Raw genomic sequence first — 17,002 nt, forward strand, 5'->3', positions numbered from 1 at the left:
GAGTTTGTCCTCTCCGGCATTCAAAGAGCCCGCCAGTTGTTGAACCACCAGGGATATGCCCTGTTGTTCCAGCCACATCCACAGGCACACAGCATCTTGACAGAAGGTGCACGACTTCACCTCACCCTGCTTGTTGCAGTACCACACAGAGGTGTTGTTGTCCGTGAACACCTGCACCACCTTTCCCTTAACAGAGGAAAGAAATGCTTTCAATGCCAGCTGGATCGCATGGAGCTCCAACAGGTTGATGTGGGGTCCGGATTCTGCGAGAGACCAGTCGCCTCTGATCACCATCTCTCCCAGATGGTCGCCCCATCCCAGGAGTGATGCATCTGTCACTACTGTCAGGTCTGGCTGGGGGAAGGGAGAGGGTCCTGCCTCTGACCCAAACGCAGTTCAAGGACCACCACTTCAGATCTTTCGCAGTTCCTTCAAAGATCTGAACCTTGTTGGAGGGATTTTCCTGATGCTGCACCCACTTTAACTTCAGGTCCCACAGCAGAGCCCGCATACGCTATCTGGCATGTGTCACCAGCAAGAGGCAATGAGACCCAGTAGCTTCAGTCATTCTCACCAAAATCCAAGATAGAGGCTGAAACATCGGTGGTATGGCCTGAAGTTCTTGGTGTAGCTACCCGGGAGGATCAGGCCAAAAGTTCACTGTGTCCACGACAGCTCCAATGAAAGGGAGTGTCTGAGAGGCAGTCAGGTGGGACTTTTATAGTGAACTCAGGGAATGCAGGAGGCCTGTCTTAGTCTAACGGTGGGAGATGAAAGCCTGGGGTGAGCTCAACCACCTTCAACAGCCAGTCGTTGAGATAGGGGAAGACTATAATCCCTTGTAGGAAGCTGGCCTGTGTGTGTTGAGCACCTATTGTGTTATCACCTTATACCAGGTCCATGGATCGCCTATTAAGTGTAGGCAGCGTCTAGGAAGCAAGGACTCTCTAGAGATAGCTGTGGATGAGCAGCCATGACTTATATAGGAGACATGCAAAGATTATGCAATACCACTATAGTCATGCAGCATTATCACACATGAAAGAACCACTCAGTGTTACAAAACTAAAGGTACTTTATTATGGTAACACAAATACTAGAATACTAAATAGGCAGTTCCCCCAACTGGAGGTAAGTAAACACACTATTATATACACATTAGCAATCAGTAAGAGCGTAAAAAGCTAAAAATATTGGCAAAAGCATAGGTAAAGAGTAAGGGCCCTAGGAGAGGGAAAAACCATATAATAAAGTGAAATGTGAAACGCAGTACCCCACCCAAGAATGGGGATATCAGTAAAAGGGAGCTGGAGGAACTAGGAATCCCACAAGGTGAGTACCAGAGTGACCACCAGTGACCAGGAGAGGAGAGGTAAGTACAGGTTTTTCCCCAAAACCAATAAGAGGACATTGGAAAAGGATTATGCAAGACCCAGCCAAGACTGGAAAAACTCAAAAGGTGGATCCTGACTGAAAAGGACCTGTAAAGGAATGGGACCAAGTCCAGTTTGTGATGGAGTGTCCAGTTGTGGCAGGAGCCACTACCCACCCTTCTTTGGATGCATGTCGACGGTGGACGAAAAAGGTCAGCAGTGCAACACAGGAGATGAAGAGAAGTCCCAGAAGTAATACAAGTGGTGTTCCATGTCGGCAGTACAGATGCAGTCGGTCAGTGGAGCGGGAAAACCACCAACAAGCCTTGGCAAATGCAAGAGATAGAGAAGAAATTTTACAAGGCTGAAGAGGACCAGCAAGGTCCAGGGGACTCGAACCAAGGAGCATAGTCCGGGGTGGGGCTCAGCAGCTGAGAGAGTCACAAGAAAAGGATGCAGCCATCACAGGCAACCCACTGGCAGCAGGCAAAGCAGCTGCAGTAAGGTCCACGCAGCACACCTGAACAGGAGTCCCATGTCGCTGAAGCAGCAGACAGGAGACCACATGCTGCAGGAAAGAGTGCTGAAGGCCGGGGCTACACAAAGCTTGAGATCCCTTGGAGGAGGAGGAGGAAAAAAGCCTTGGTAGCTGCAGGGTACAGGGATACAGTCCTGCAAGGAGAGGCAAGGGCTTATCTCCAAAGTTGGACAGCTGGCAGAGAGGACTAAGGGAACCACTCCAGACCACCACCTGTGATGCAGGGTCCATGCAGTTCCAGAGGAGAGCAGATGCATGCAGCCGGTCGTCATTGCAGTTGGTGCCTGCAGATGCAGGGGAGTGACACCTTTACTCCAAGGGAGATTCCTTCTTGCTTCTTTGTGCAGGCTGAAGTCTTGCTGACCTCAGAAGATGCACAGCCGGCGAAATGTTTTGCTGGAAGGAGCCGGAGAAACAATGTTGCAAATTGGGGTCATCGCTGGAGCTGCAGATTGTTGTTTCCTGAAGAGTCCAGTTGCGGATTTAGTGGCCAGAAGATGAAGTAAATGATGCTAAGAAATCCTAGTGGAATATGGCAGGTCAAATCTGAGGACCCATCCAAGAGGGAGACCCTAAATAGCCCAGGAAGGGGGGATTGGTTACCTACCGGGGTGACCACCTATCAGGAGGGGGCTGTGACGTGACCTACATGACCTGCCCACTCAGATGCTACCAGGGGCCTCTGCACATCTTAGAGTAGAGATGGCAGAACCAAGTGGCAACATGGAGGAGCTCTGGACAGGGGTCACTCCCCTTTCCATTGTTCAGTTTAGCGCCAGAGCAGGGACCAGGACTTACTGGACTGGTGCAATCCGGTTTATGTGCCCTTCAAAGCATACCGGAAGATTGGAAAGTCTATCCCTCCCAAGCCATGTCACACCTATTTCCAAGGGGAGAGAGTGTTTCCTCCCTCTACCACAGGAAATCCCTTTGTTCTGCCTTCCCCTACTTGAGCTGGTCAAGCAGCAGGAAGACAGGAACACATTTGGAGGGTGGCAGAAGTGGAGGCTGCTTGAAAAACCCTGAGAGACTAGTAGGAGCAATACTGGAGGGTCCTATAAGGAGCCCCCAGAGTACATGGAATCATACAATCAATACCGGCAACAGTATTGGGGTATGACTGTCTCTGACATGTTTGATCCCAAACATGCCCAGGTTTGGAGTTACATTATGTAGCATGGACACAGTTAGTGACCTTTGTTCAGTACACAGATAAAATGCCTTCCCCGCACTTACGAAATACAGTGCATTGGAGCTAGAGTTTGTGGGTGCACCTCTGCTCATGCAGGGGTACTCTCACACACAGGAACCTGCACCCTGCCCTCTGGGTTAGGAAGGCCTACCGTAGGGGTGATTTAGTGCAACCTGGTGCAGTGACCTGTAGTGAAAGGGTGCATGTACCTTTTCACGCAGGCTGCAATAGCAGGCCTGCAGACACATTTTGCATGGGCTCCCAAGGGTGGCACAATACATACTGCAGCCCATGGGGAACCACTGGTGCTCCAATACCCTGGGTACCAAAGTACCATATACTAGGGACTTACAAGGGGGCACTAGAATGCCAATTGTGGGGTGTTCAAAGTCCTAGGCAACCAAACTTAGAATGAGAGAGCACAATCACTGGGGTCTGATTAGCAGGATCCCAGTGAAAACAGTCAAAGCATACTGGCAGCAGGCAAAAAGTGGAGGTAGCTATGCCAAAAAGAGGGTACTTTCCTACAACCCTGATCTTTTCAGATAAGATGCAATCACCACCTTCATCTTGTTGAACACCCAAAGGGCACTGGTAAGGCTGAAGGGGAGCATGTTGAACTAAAAGTGCTTGTGGCCTACCGTGAACAGTTAGTAACATCAGTGGGCAGGCAGGATGGGTATATGAAAATAAACGTCTTCCAAGTCCAACACAACCATCCAGTCTCCTGGGTCTAGAGCAGATAGAACATGAGCCAGTGAGAGCACCTTGAACTTCTTCTTGACGAAGAGATTGAGGGAGCGAAGGCCTAGCATAGAGCAAAGACCCTTGTCCTTTTTGGGGACCAGAAAGAAGCAAGAATAGGAACCACAGCCTACTTGTGGCATGGAACACTTTATATGGCACCTTTGGCAAAAGAGAGCAGTAACTTCCTTGCGGAGAAGGGACAAATTATCCTCCATCATCCAATCTTAGGACAGTGGCAAGGATGGAGGAGTAGTCTCAAATGGGAGGGAGTAGCCCCGTATGACTAACTGCAAAATCCACCTGTCTGATGTGATGGATTGCCAGTGCAGCAATCTCGCCGCCGATTGGCCCGTGGTGGGGGAGTTTGGGGAGCAGTGGACTGTCCAGATCGCTGGCCACCTTATCCCGAGTTTGGTGGACGACACACCCTCATCCACGCAGAGGCTGATCAGCATGCACAGCACAGTGGCTGGCCAGGAATGGATGCAGTTGGAGGCCCCTTCCCTAGCCATGACAGGGGCAAAATGCTGACTGGTGGGGTAGGGAGGGTGGACTGTGGCGCTGCCACAAGGCCCAAGAACCTGGCTGTAACCCAAGTATCCTTGAAGCACTCGTGCACCAAATCTCCAAAGGGACGGGTGCCATCAAAGGACATATCCATCAAGGAAGGTTGGACATCCCCTGAAATGCCAGACGTCTTCAGCCAAGTGTGACACTTCAGGGCCACTATCGATTAAATTACTCTGCATAGCGAGTCGGTTGTGTCCAGTATGGATTAAATTGTGAACTTCGCTGCGTCTCTCCCATCAGCAACAGCCTGAGACAGTACAGCCCGGGCCTCCTCTGGGAGCTGTGGGAGCACTTGCGCAACTGTATCCCACAGCATGTGAGAATAGGGGCCAAAAGGCCTGCGGTGCTCACGGACTACAATGCAAGTCTAGCAGAAGAAAACATCTTCTTCCCAAGTGAGTCCAACCTTTTGGAATCCCTGTGCAGGGGAGTGGAATGGAACATGCCCTGGGAAGCAGAGGCTTGGACCAACAAGCTCTCAGGTGGGTTGTGGCATCAAGAAACGTGGGTCCCGAGTGCGGGGCGATGGGCAATCGCCGTGTTCACAGGAGCCCCTGGTGCTGGGCTTGGATCAGATACCCAGTAGGACATCAGTGAAGGCCTCATTACACAGGAGCAGGGGTTCTAAGATGAAGCTCGTGGTTGCAGCAGCTCTGTCAAGAGATTAGTTTTGAAGGCCACCAGGGCCTCAGCTGCCCTCCTCACCACCATAGCATAAGACGCTCCCTTCTCTGTAGCCACGGTAGGGGGGGAAAGCATGCCAGTCTTTGGAGAAGTATCCATTCCGCTGGCCTCACCCAAGTCTTCATGGGGCTGGTATTCTAAAGGGTCTATCAACCCCTCCCATTCATTCAACCCATAGGAAAAGGTATCATTATCCAATCTAGGAGGCTAAGTTCCTGCTAGAATCGGCATAGTACGACGTTCACCTGGCTCAGTGTCAAAGTCCGGGAATTACAATAGGGATGGTGCTGTGCATGGGTGCAGACCGCATTCGGGAGCATCGGGGAAAGCTGATGAGCTATGTTCGGCGCAGGTCCGGGACTAGATCCCTGGATGCCCCTCGCATTGAGGCAAAAGCTGCCAGAAACTCAAGGAGGCGTACAGTCGGCCCTGGCACAGGTTCTGCAAAACAAGGCCTAGAGCGTCAACACTCGCTTGCCTTGTCAGCTGACGGACGAGGAGAAGTTGAAGAACGTTTCAACTTCTTGGACGACGATCTGGAGGACCTGGGACCTTCCTCTTCACTGAGATCTCGACTTATGCATAGTCGATTGTCGGGCTTCCATCAGTTTCAGGGACCTCTCCCTCAAAGCCTTCAGATACATAGCATGACACGCTGAGCACAACTTTGGGTTATGGTCGTGCTCCAGGCACCAGACACACAAGGTGCGGATCCATCACGGACATCACCAGGTGACAGGATTCACAGGGCTTGAAGCCAGTCTTTCTGGAGGACATCATCAACGCACAGGAGTAAAACACTTGAAAATACTCAATAAAAAGTTGAAAAAAGCCAGTCGAAAATTGACTGAGGGGTAGCTCTCTTCAGATAAGCACTTTCTGGTACGGAAAGAAAAGAACTGATGTCAGCGCACCAGGGTGGCACCTATATGGGAACCGTGACATCATATCCGGCGCAGACGATGCCGACGACAAGCACAGAACCGATCAACGCCAACTAACGGCATGCAGGGGTAATACTCATGAAAACCTTCCAAATCTAGTCAGAAGCCTGGTGAGAATGCAAAGGTAAGGAGTTTGAAGTTAGAAGTCTCTATCAGATATTTAGTCTTAATCTTTTTACCTTTGCCACAAGGATGGCTTCTTGAAAGGCTTAAAACCACAAAGCACCTGGAGGGAATACTTAACTTTGTTGCTGTTAATATGTTGATACGTTGGAGACACCCCTAGAGTGGTCTGGAGTCGCAATGATGGAGTGAAATAAACTTAAATTAGTGAGCCAGTAGGCTTCTAATATCCTGTGGTGAGTTGCCCAGAGGCGAAGTCAAAGCTGGCACTTAGGGGCACTGGCAATAAATTGCTCAGAAATGTTTTCCTGACATAGCTGAAGCCTGCACAGATAATTTCTAAGGTTAGGAACCTGCAGGAAAATGTCTCCATCAGAAAATATATAGACCTTTACCTTTTTAGTAACTTTTTGGGCTCAGATTATCCATTCTTTTGGATTTCTAACTGGGTGGTGTTAAATGATATAGCAAGATGACTCATTCTGTCCCTTTAGCAGGATGGTTGGGTAGTGATAAGATGTGGAGGGAAATTTATTAGCTCTTGGGTAACCTTTTCTTTGTGTAGGAAACAAGGTGTGATATAAGAGATTGTTTAGGAACATACACATTTTAGTTTTGTTGTGAGAATGTTTTGTCTCCGATCCACATGATGAGGAAGTCACCTAGGAAAATGATGGAGTGGATTGCATTCACCTCAGTCATCAGTTCTTTACATTGTGAAGGGAAGGTGGAACTGTAACCTGGAGAGGGGTGGGGCCTCGAGGGGAAGCGGTGGGAGTGTAAGGTTTTGTTTTTGTAGTGCATTAAAATAGTAATAAACTTATAATGAATAAAGCTACTATTTTTCTCATTTTCTTCAGCCTAATCCGTAACAAATGCTGCGAATTAATTCCACAGCATGAATTCCAGCAGCATGTCTACCTCACTATCAATTTCTCATCCAGAAAGAAAATTAGCATTCTAGTTTTTCAGTTAACTCTGTGGGTTCTCCTAGGTAGATGAAAAAAATGTATCTTGTTTCAGCTCATGTAATAATAACCCTTCAGACGGGATGAGTGTTGGTGTAAAGAGAGTACCTGACCACTTCCTAATAGTGAACCAGGGCTGTCAACAATATCACAGTCAGGAAGTAGTGTATCTCTGCTGTGGAACACCTTTTGTGGCAGTGTGCCTCTGGTTTAATCCCCCATTCACCTCTCCATAAGTCACAGACTACAATGCAGAACAGTTGTATGCAGAGAAACACAAAGTGCTGCCTTCTGAGGAAATACTTGGACTATACAGAAAAAAAATATATTGGTCTGGCTTCCCTACACAGTAGAGGAGGCAACAGAGCAGGCTAATCAAAAGGGATTTTACATAAACAGCTGTGAAGCTTGAGGTCTCATTATTTTACGAATCCCTTTACGAAAACAGACTTCAGGGAACTGGCTCTGCAGAGCCATCATCCCAGCAGAACACAAGGGCTTGTAACACATGGCACAATTAACACTCATGTTTGGCTTTCACTCTGAAAGCCTAAAGCATTCTCCAGCAAATGTTCTTTAATGAAAGTGTCATGATCAACTGCATCCATTTGGAATATCATTCAGTGTAGTTTCTAACTTAAGGGATGAGCGCAGTGCAAAACGATAATATGTTGTATTCACGTGCTCTTGGTCAAGTCTTTCAAATAAAGAGAAGAACAACCAAAGAGGACATCTTTGGGACATAACTGTGACACTCATGGAAGGTTGGGAGAAACCCTAAAAACTCTCCCCAATTGTACTTCTAATATCATTTGAACATCAAAAACATAACAGAAAATAACCAAGCAAGTATTTTTCAGGCTGTTAAACTGCAGGCATGTTAAAAGAAAACAGAGGGTGTTTCTTGTGCATCAGTTATATCCATCCTGTTGTTACATAAGGTCTGCCTGGAGTTGTGGCTTTCATCTGAGCAGTTCTGGCACCACTAAAATGTCACCAGCGATTATATTTTAGAGAAAGACTAGCAGATGTAAAAAAAACATATTGAGATTAATCCCCACTCCCACCTCTTACAGGGAACATATAGAACACTAGTATTTAAGCATCAGTAGCTCATTTTATGAACGCCATGGACTTCAATGTAAGCAATAACAAGCACAGAAAAGAGCAAATTAACCAATAAAAGCACTCCGAATGAAATGCGAAGATTCCCTGAGCCTAAACAGCTGGTTTGACCTACTGCTGAAGCAATTCAAGCTAGGTTTGAGTGTAGAGCAAGGATTTTAAATGAAGTGAACTGTTGGAAACATGCTTCCTAGAGAGAAGTAGAAACTGTAAAGGAAAGGTTAGCATACAGGTAAACCATATAAGCCTCCCAACTAGTGTTCAACAAACGTTGTGCATGTATGTCGTTTAATAATCATTACAGAAACTGTCTAGCATTCAATGCATACCTGTGTAACTCGCCACCACTCATCAGGGGTAGCACAGGAACACCATAGCTCTTTAGCAAGAAGATTTGGTGGGGTTGTTTCCATGAGTTCCTCAAGTACAGACTTCATCACACTGAGAGGCCAATCACGACGCGAGACATCAAGATTTAGCCCCACCGCTTTCAAGGCTGGACCAATCTTGCTGTAGTACAGTTCACTGGGGCGAGGTACCAGTGCAGGGTTTTGGGGTGTCTGATAAGAATCTTGAGCCTACAAAAGACAATGCTACTTTCACACAAAATATGTAAAGCTGGCAAGAAGCTCTTAAATTAGCATTCCAGAACATACTTCTATCAGCAAGGCATGACAAGCAATCCGTACTGTTAACTTTCAACACTTCACTTTCCTTAACTTTAAAGAGAATACATTAATTACAAGGCAACAGGCACACACAACTGCTATCAAGCAATTTTATTCTTCCTAGGATAGTAATATGAATTAAAGTCTTGTGAAAAAGTTTATGTTCAATTTTATTTAACATTAGGATTACATAACATCACATGCTCACAGAATAAACTGCACGGTCCAATGCCTCCATCTAATTGACTGGCTAACACATGCATCCGAGTTCAGGCCATTCCATGCCAGAGAGGGGTGGTACAACTGGCTTCCACTCCTCACAGGATCTTTACATCCAGATATAGAGCTCAAAAGAATGCTTAGAGGAGCACTGCATTGCTTATATGGTACTTGGCGAAAACTTCCTAGGCTAGATGTTTGAGGGGTAAAGGCCTCTTCAGTGTATCCAGCCAAGAAGGCAGCCATAACAAATCGGCATACAATCTTACCGTAGGCACATATAAAACGTATTGCTGAAACAAAACTCCTTTGACAGAACTTGCAGGGTAAAACAAGTTATTTACCTTCAGTTACGCTCTTTCTGGTGCATCCTCTGTATCACTACATATTCCTCACCTTAGGAATATTACCAGACTTCAGAATGGATCTGGAGATTTCGAAGCAGTAGCATATACAAGCAGTTAGGTGGGACCATGTGGCTACTTGTAAACTGTGCATTTCCCTGGAAGCGACAGAGCAAAGCACAATATATGCAGAGAAATCTGCGCTTAAAAAGAGGATCCATCACAAAGAGTGTTACCAAAGTTAAGTGACCTGTTCTTCCACTGGATACTTATATCTGAAGATTTCTTACCTTAAGAATAGTGACTGTAGGAAAGTGCCACTGTTGGTATGGTTACCCCCCCCACCTTTTGCCTAGTGTTGATGCCAACTCTGATTGAATGCGTGCTATGACCCTGCTAACCAGGCCCCAGCAACAGTGTTCTTTCCCTAAAACTGTACCTTTGTTTCCACAATTGGCACAGCCCTGGCACACAGTTAAGTCCAGTGTAAAAAGGTACCCATGATACCAAGGGCCCTGTGGCCAGGGAAGGCCTCTAAGGGCTGCAGCATGTATTAAACCACCCTAAGGGACCCCTCACTCAGCCTGTGCACACTGCCTTGAAGCTTGTGTGTGCTGGTGGGGAGAAAATGACTAAGTCGACATGGCACTGCTCTCAGGGTGCCATGCCAACAAACCACTGCCTGTGGCATAGGTAAGTCACCCCTCTAGCAGGTTTACAGCCCTACGGCAGGGTGCACAATACCACAGGTGAGGGCACAGCTGCATGAGCAATATGCCCCTACAGTGTCTAAGTCTATTCTTAGACATTGTAAGTGCAGTATAGCCACATTAAGTATATGGTCTGGGAGTTTGTCATTACGAACTCCACAGCACCATAATGGCTTCACTGAATACTGGGAAGTTTGGTATCAAACTTCTCAGCACAATAAACCCACACTCATGCCAGTGTGGGATTTATTGAAAAATGCACAGAGGGCAGCTTAGAGATGCCCCTTGTATGTTCGTTAAACTGCTAGTCTAGGACTGACCAGTCTGTGCCAGCCTGCCACTTTCAGACAAGTTTCTGACCACATGGGGTGAGTGCCTTTGTGCACTCTGTGGTCAGAAACAAAGCCTGTCCTGGGTGGAGGTGCTTCACACGTCCCCCTGCAGGAACTGCAACACCTGGCGGTTAGCCTCAAAGGCTCAAGCCTTGGGTTACAGTGCCCCAGGCCACTCCAGCTAGTGGAGATGCCCGCACCCTGGACAAAGCCCCACTTTTGGCGGCAAGTCCGGTGGGAAAATTAGGGAAAACAGGGAGGAGTGACCACCCCTAAGGTGTCCAGAGCTGAGGTGAGCCCCTCCCTGCAGAATCCTCCATCTTGGTTTGGAGAACCGGTACCGATAGGGATAGGAATGTGCCCCCCCTCCCCAAAGGGAGTGGGTACAAGGAGGGTGTAGCCACCCTCAGGGACAGTAGCCACTGGCTACTGCCCTCTGACCCCTAAAACACCCCTAAATCTTGTATTTAAGGGCTCCCTGAACCAAGATAGTCAGACTCCTGATGACCCACAAGGAGAAGGACTGCTAAGCTCAAAACCCTAGCAGAGAAGATAGACAACTGCTTTGGCCCCAGCCCTACCAGCCTGTCTCCTGCTTCAAAAAACCTGCCAGAAGAACAGCGACGCATCCAGCGGGCCCAGCAATCTCTGGCAACTCCAGAGGACTGCCCTTCACCCCAAAGGACCAGGAACTCCTGAGGATAGCGACTCTGTCCAAAAGAAACTTTCAACCAAGGATTCCCACCTCACTCCAGATTTTCAAGTCCTGACCCCCGTGCACCCGGTGTCCAGGTGGTCCACCCAGCAAGAAAGGGTCCCCAGGCGATTGGGAGAAAAAAGTCCACCCTGGGTTGACCCCTCCAAACCCCCACGACGATGCCTGCAGAGAGAATCCAGAGGACCCTCCTGACCGTGTGCTCCGGACGAAGATATCCAGTGCCTAAAGGACCCACTGCACCCGCAGCCCCCAAATCTTGGAGAACCTGATCCCCGGTGCAGCATCAACCAGCAGGCGGCCCTCTTACCTGTCCGACCAGTGGTGTGCCCGAGACACCCCCCGGACCTCGCGTGTAGCTTCTAAGTGACCCCCAGAGCCCCTCATAAAATTGCATTGGAAACTCGACACCCTGTTTGCACCCTGCACCAGGCCGCCCTAGTGCTGCTGAGTGTGTGTGTTTGGTGCCTGCTTGGCCCCTCCAGTCCTCTCTTGAACCCCCCAAGTCTGCCCTCCGAGTTGCGGGTACTTACCTGCTGGCTGACCGGATTCAGAGTACCCCCTATCTCCATAGGAGCCCACGTTAACTTGGCTCTACTTTGACCTCTGCACCCAACCGGGCCCGTGTTTCTGGTGGTTGGTGTCTGGGGTTAACGAACTCCTAACGACGGACTACCTAAAACCAGGTGATAGGAACTGTAAGTCAAATACCTGTAAAACTGTACAATTTTTTATTTCCCCAGGAACTACTGAAAATTGCAGTGTCCGTTTTTAAAATAGCTTTTTGCCATTTTAAAGCAAACTGTATACACTGTTGATTCCATTCAAAGTTCTAATTATAACTGTGCAAAGTACCTTACATTTTATGTTCTTACCTGCACACTGAATCTTGTGGTTCTAGAAATAAATTAACAAAAGATAGGTTTCTATATAAAATCCTATTGGTCTGGAGTTAAGCCATTGAGTGTGTGTTTCTTCTATTGCTTGTGTGTACAACAAATGCTTAACACTACCCTCTGATAAGCCTAACTACTCGACCACATTATTACAAATAGAGCATTAGTGCTATCTATTATTGCCTCTGTCAAGCCTCTGGGGAACCCCATGACTGTGCACACAATATCTAATTTTGATATAGTATATACAGAGCCAGTTTCCTACAGTGACCAAAGCAGTATCTCCCAAAAGATGTAAGGTCTGAGAAGTGGACTTAACCCACAAGGTCCTGCAGGACTGAACAGCAAAAGACCCGCTCTATGTACCTGGTTGTCAAGGCACCAGCATTGCACTGATGCCCATGTCACAGCCTGACAGCTATAAATGACCGAAATTTCTCTAGCTAAAGTTGTCAATGTAATCATAATTCTGTTGGCGTGGGCCCTTCGACCTTTAGCAACGTGATTCTTCCCAGAGCGTAACAAAGCTCCTTTGGTATAGAAACTTGAGGCTCACTTAAGGTCCTCCTAATGAAGTCTCTAGTCCTATTTTGAGGGATGATGTGGTAAAAATAAAAATGCTGGTAGGGTGATTGATTGGCCCAAATAAAATGTTGGCATAACTTTAAGCACAAAAGGAGGCCAGGTACTCAGCATCAACTTATCAGGGAAGAAGAAAGTGTTTGGAGTTGCACTGCCAGCACATGCAGTTTACCTGTGCACCACAGTGAAAGGATTATGGTGAGAAAGGCCAACCTTATGGTTTAAACTACAAGCCACAGTTGTGCATGGACTAAAATGGAGTGACATGCATGTGAAAAGTAAAAGCCAATTTAACATTCCACTGTGGCAAAATAAAATGTTTTGAGGGGAACAAATGTGTTACACCTTTCAGGAACTGCATTACAGCAGGAGATCTGAAAACGGAATGCTGGTCTGGCAAACTCAAAAAGGGTCCCCTGCAAGCCCAATATAAAATTGACAAAAGAAAAGAAAGACCGCCTTGAAAGGGCTCAAAACGACAGTCCTACTACAGGCTAGCAATTTCTTCAACACCAGGACTAAACTGATTTGCCCGACTGATCTGTTACTGCAAGGATTACATCTACCACCATGGCTGGCAAATCAAAAGCAATGGGTTGTAGTTGCTCACTGTCCACCAATGAAAGTGTAGGCTGTGGAGACCTAACTGTTGCACAGACAGGAAGTCCTACCAAAAAGGTACACCGATCAAGGGGATATGCTGAGACTCATAAGTCTGGAGTACTACACCTTCTGGCCAAACCGGGGCTTTCAAGATGACTTAAGCTCAGTGTGCATGGATTTTCTTCAGGACTTCAATCAGGAGAGGTAATGGTGGGAATGAGTACAAGAGAACTTTTCTCCGTCATAGACTAAATACATCTTCTAACGACCTTCCTGGTTGCAACTGGAGAACACTGTAGTTCCAACACTACATGCTGACGGTGGTGGTGAAAAGATCCTGATAGGGCACACCTAAATGGCCTAAGATTTTTTTTTTGGGCCACCTTGGGACGGAATTTGTGGACCACTACCTAAAGTCTGCTCAACTCGTTTCAGACCTAAGGAAAACTGACATCCTGTATCAAAACTATGGTATGGTCTGGTAGAACAAGTACTGAAATGGAGAGGATTCAAGATGAGGAAGCGATAAATGGCAGCTCTTAACCTGTCTGAACGATTTAAAATACCCAGCAATTTGACATGATAGATTTCCAGCCATTAAGGAAAATTCAAATCCTATTCCCTATCAACTGGTTGAGACTCTGGAAGGGAACATCTGATTGGTCTGACGGCCTCTACAGCAGAGAAAAAGGAGGAAAATGACTTCAGTCCTTTCTGACATGCATGCCCTTGGCAACCAACCCATCTTCAGGACTGCAAAAGAGTGAACTGGTTGCAGCACCAGCTAAGAGGGCTGTTATTGTCTATATTCCAGGCCTTGTGAGTAGCCCCTGAATTTTATGTACTGTTGGTGAAAAAGAAAGACCTGAGAAAGCAACTTTTGACAGCTGTCTTAAAAGTGCTCTGGCACAGACTTTGTCTTCTTCTCGAACAGTCTAGGGCTATCGAAGGGCTTGTCTGTCACAGAATCCTAGATTTGCCCTAAAGGAAAATGTTATTTACCCAGTAAGCACCTGTTTGTGGCATGTAGTGCTGTAGATTCACATGCTCTGCAAACTTCTGCCGTCTAGTGTTGGGTCCGGAGTGGTGCAAGTTGTTTTTCTTCAAATAGTCTTTTGAATCATGGGATGGAGTGACTCCTCCGCTCGGTGATATTGTGCATGGGCATTGACTCCTTTGCTAATTTTTTCCCCACAGGTGGGTGAGAAAGGAGTGTAAGAAAGGAAAGTACAGAGAAAAAGATGTCCATGTAAATACATATGTACAAATATATACAAGTATAATGCAGCTGCAATGGCCATAGGGGTTCGGGAAGGAGGGAGGGCGCATGTGAATCTACAGCACTATATGCCATGAACAGGTGCTTTCTGGGTAACATTTTCAATTCAATGGCATGTGTGGATGTAGACATGATCTGCACAGACTGTAAAACAGTCCCTCCTTAGAAGTGGTGGCTAGTCTGTAGTAGTTGCAGTAAATGGGAAAAGTGAACATAGTACTGCCTGACCTACATTAGCTTGCTGGTTTGCCAATACATCCACACAGTAGTGCTCTGTGTAAGTGTGAGGTGTGGGCCATATAGCTGCTTTACATATGTCTGCTAAAGGATTCTTACCCAGAAAAGCCATAGTAGCACCCTTTTCCTAGCAGTTGCGCTCTAGGGGTAACAGGTAAAGGTCTTTGAGCCTTAGCAGAACTAGTCTGTATACATTTGACTATCCATTTGGCTATGCCTCATTTAGATATGGAATTACGTTTATGAGGTGGTGAAAAAGCTATAAAGAGGTGTTTTGTCTTCCTAAAGTCTTTGGTTCTGTCAATATAGTACATCAGGGTGTGACATGCTCTTTCTGCAACAGAATCTGGTTTCAGAAAGAAGACTCGTAGTTCAATGGACTGGTTAATGTGAAACTGAGAAATCACTTTAGAAAGGAATTTCGGATTAGTTCGAACCGCTTTGTCCCTATGAAGTTGGTTAGTGGCTGGAGCTCGCTAACCCACCTGAGTGAAATGTTGGGAACTAGGAAAGTGACTTTCCATGAAAGAAATTGAAGAGGACATAAGTGAAGTGATTCAAAAGTTTGATCCATGAGTCTTGTGAAGACAATGTTAAGGATCCAGGATAGGGCTGGGGGAACCCTGGGTGGAATGACATGCTTGGGTCCTTCCATAAAAAGACCTTATGACAGGAATTCTGAATAATGAAATATGCGGTCTGTTTTGGAGATATGCAACTATGGCTGCGAGATGTAGGCAAATGGAAGTGTAGGCGAGATCTGCTTTATGCAAATGGAGAAGTTAGCAAACAATTTCTTGTACTGTGGCTTTCATTGGATTAATTTGTTTAGGTTTGCAGTAGCAAATAAAGCATTTCCACTTTGCAGCCTAACAGGCTCCAGCAGTAGGTCTATGTCCCTCTTTGAGAAAGTCCATACCTTCTGCGGGCAAGTCCAAGTAGCAAAACTCTATGACTTCAGGAGCCATATCGCAAGGTTGAGTGACTTGGGGACTGGATGCATGATCTGTCAGTGATTCTGGGTGAGAAAGTACAGCCTGTTGAGGAGCTTCTCGTGTGGGACTAATCAAAGATCTAGCAGTGTGGTGAACCATGGCTGATGTGCCTAGGTGGAAGCTTCAAGGATCAAGGTGAGAGATGTTTGCCTGACTTTCCGAATCAGAAATGGAAAGAGTGGGAAGAGGTGGAAAAGCATAGGCAAATATCCCTGATCAACGCATCCACAGAGTGTTGCGCTTGGATGGTGGGTGGGGCTAACTGGAGGTGAAGCTTGGGCATTTTTCGTTTTCCGTTGTGGTGAAAAGGTCTATGTGAGGAGTCCCCCCCCCCCACCACCTTTTGCAGTATGACTGGAGGACTAGCAGGTGGAGTTCTAACTTCTGGACTTGTTGCTGTATTCTGCTGAGGAGGTCTGCAAAGTTCTTGTCTGTCCCCGAAAGGTACTCTGCCAACAGGTGACTATGGAGGTGAAAAGCCCAATTCCAAATGGTCTGAGAGAGGTGTGAGTTGTGAAGACTGTGTCCTCCCCGTTTTTGTAAATAATACATGGCTGTCATGCTGTTCATCCAGACTAGGACAACCTTGTGAGACAGGAGAGGAAGGAAAGCTTTCAATGCTAGGAACACTGCCTGAAGCTCCAGGTAATTGATGTGAAGGGACTGGTGTTTGGCATCCCAAAAGACCCTGAACTGTCAAGTCCTGGACGTGAGCGCCCCAACCGATCCGTGATGCGTCTGTGGCTACAGTAATGTGAAGCACAGGGTCTGTATAGAAAATGTTGCCCCTTGAAAAGGTTGTTGGTGTTCTAAGAATTGCAGAGAACATTGAGATTGATGGTCTAACAACACTAGATCTTCCAGGTGACCCTGTCACTGGGACCACTGCCAAGACAGACACTGCTGTAGTGGGTGCATGTACAGTCTGGCATGAGGAACGATGGTGAAGCAAGATGGTATCATACTCAACAGATGCATGATGGACCTTACTGTGTAGGACTGCTTTTCCTGAAACTGAGGGAGATCTGCCTGAAAACTCTGGATGTAGACTAGATTGGGGTGAGCTAACCCTATTTCTGCGTTCAAGATTGCTCCTAGGTAAGGTTGAACTTGAAGTGGTTGGAGATGTGATTTGGGAATGTTGAGGGTGAAATCCAA

General features: G+C 46.9%; 1 protein-coding gene across 2 annotated transcripts in view; it reads right to left on the minus strand.

The window, feature by feature from the left end:
• The window catches only part of SMG1 (SMG1 nonsense mediated mRNA decay associated PI3K related kinase), a 1,401,298-nt gene that overhangs the window by 511,477 nt on the left and 872,819 nt on the right, over positions 1 to 17,002 (minus strand). For both annotated transcript variants that reach the window (XM_069210224.1, XM_069210223.1), the window contains one exon: positions 8,594 to 8,842. In XM_069210224.1, coding sequence (XP_069066325.1) covers positions 8,594 to 8,842 — 249 coding nt within the window. The remainder of the gene's footprint in view (positions 1 to 8,593; positions 8,843 to 17,002) is intronic.

Source organism: Pleurodeles waltl, chromosome 10 (assembly GCF_031143425.1).
Source record: "Pleurodeles waltl isolate 20211129_DDA chromosome 10, aPleWal1.hap1.20221129, whole genome shotgun sequence".
Taxonomy (NCBI): domain Eukaryota; kingdom Metazoa; phylum Chordata; class Amphibia; order Caudata; family Salamandridae; genus Pleurodeles; species Pleurodeles waltl.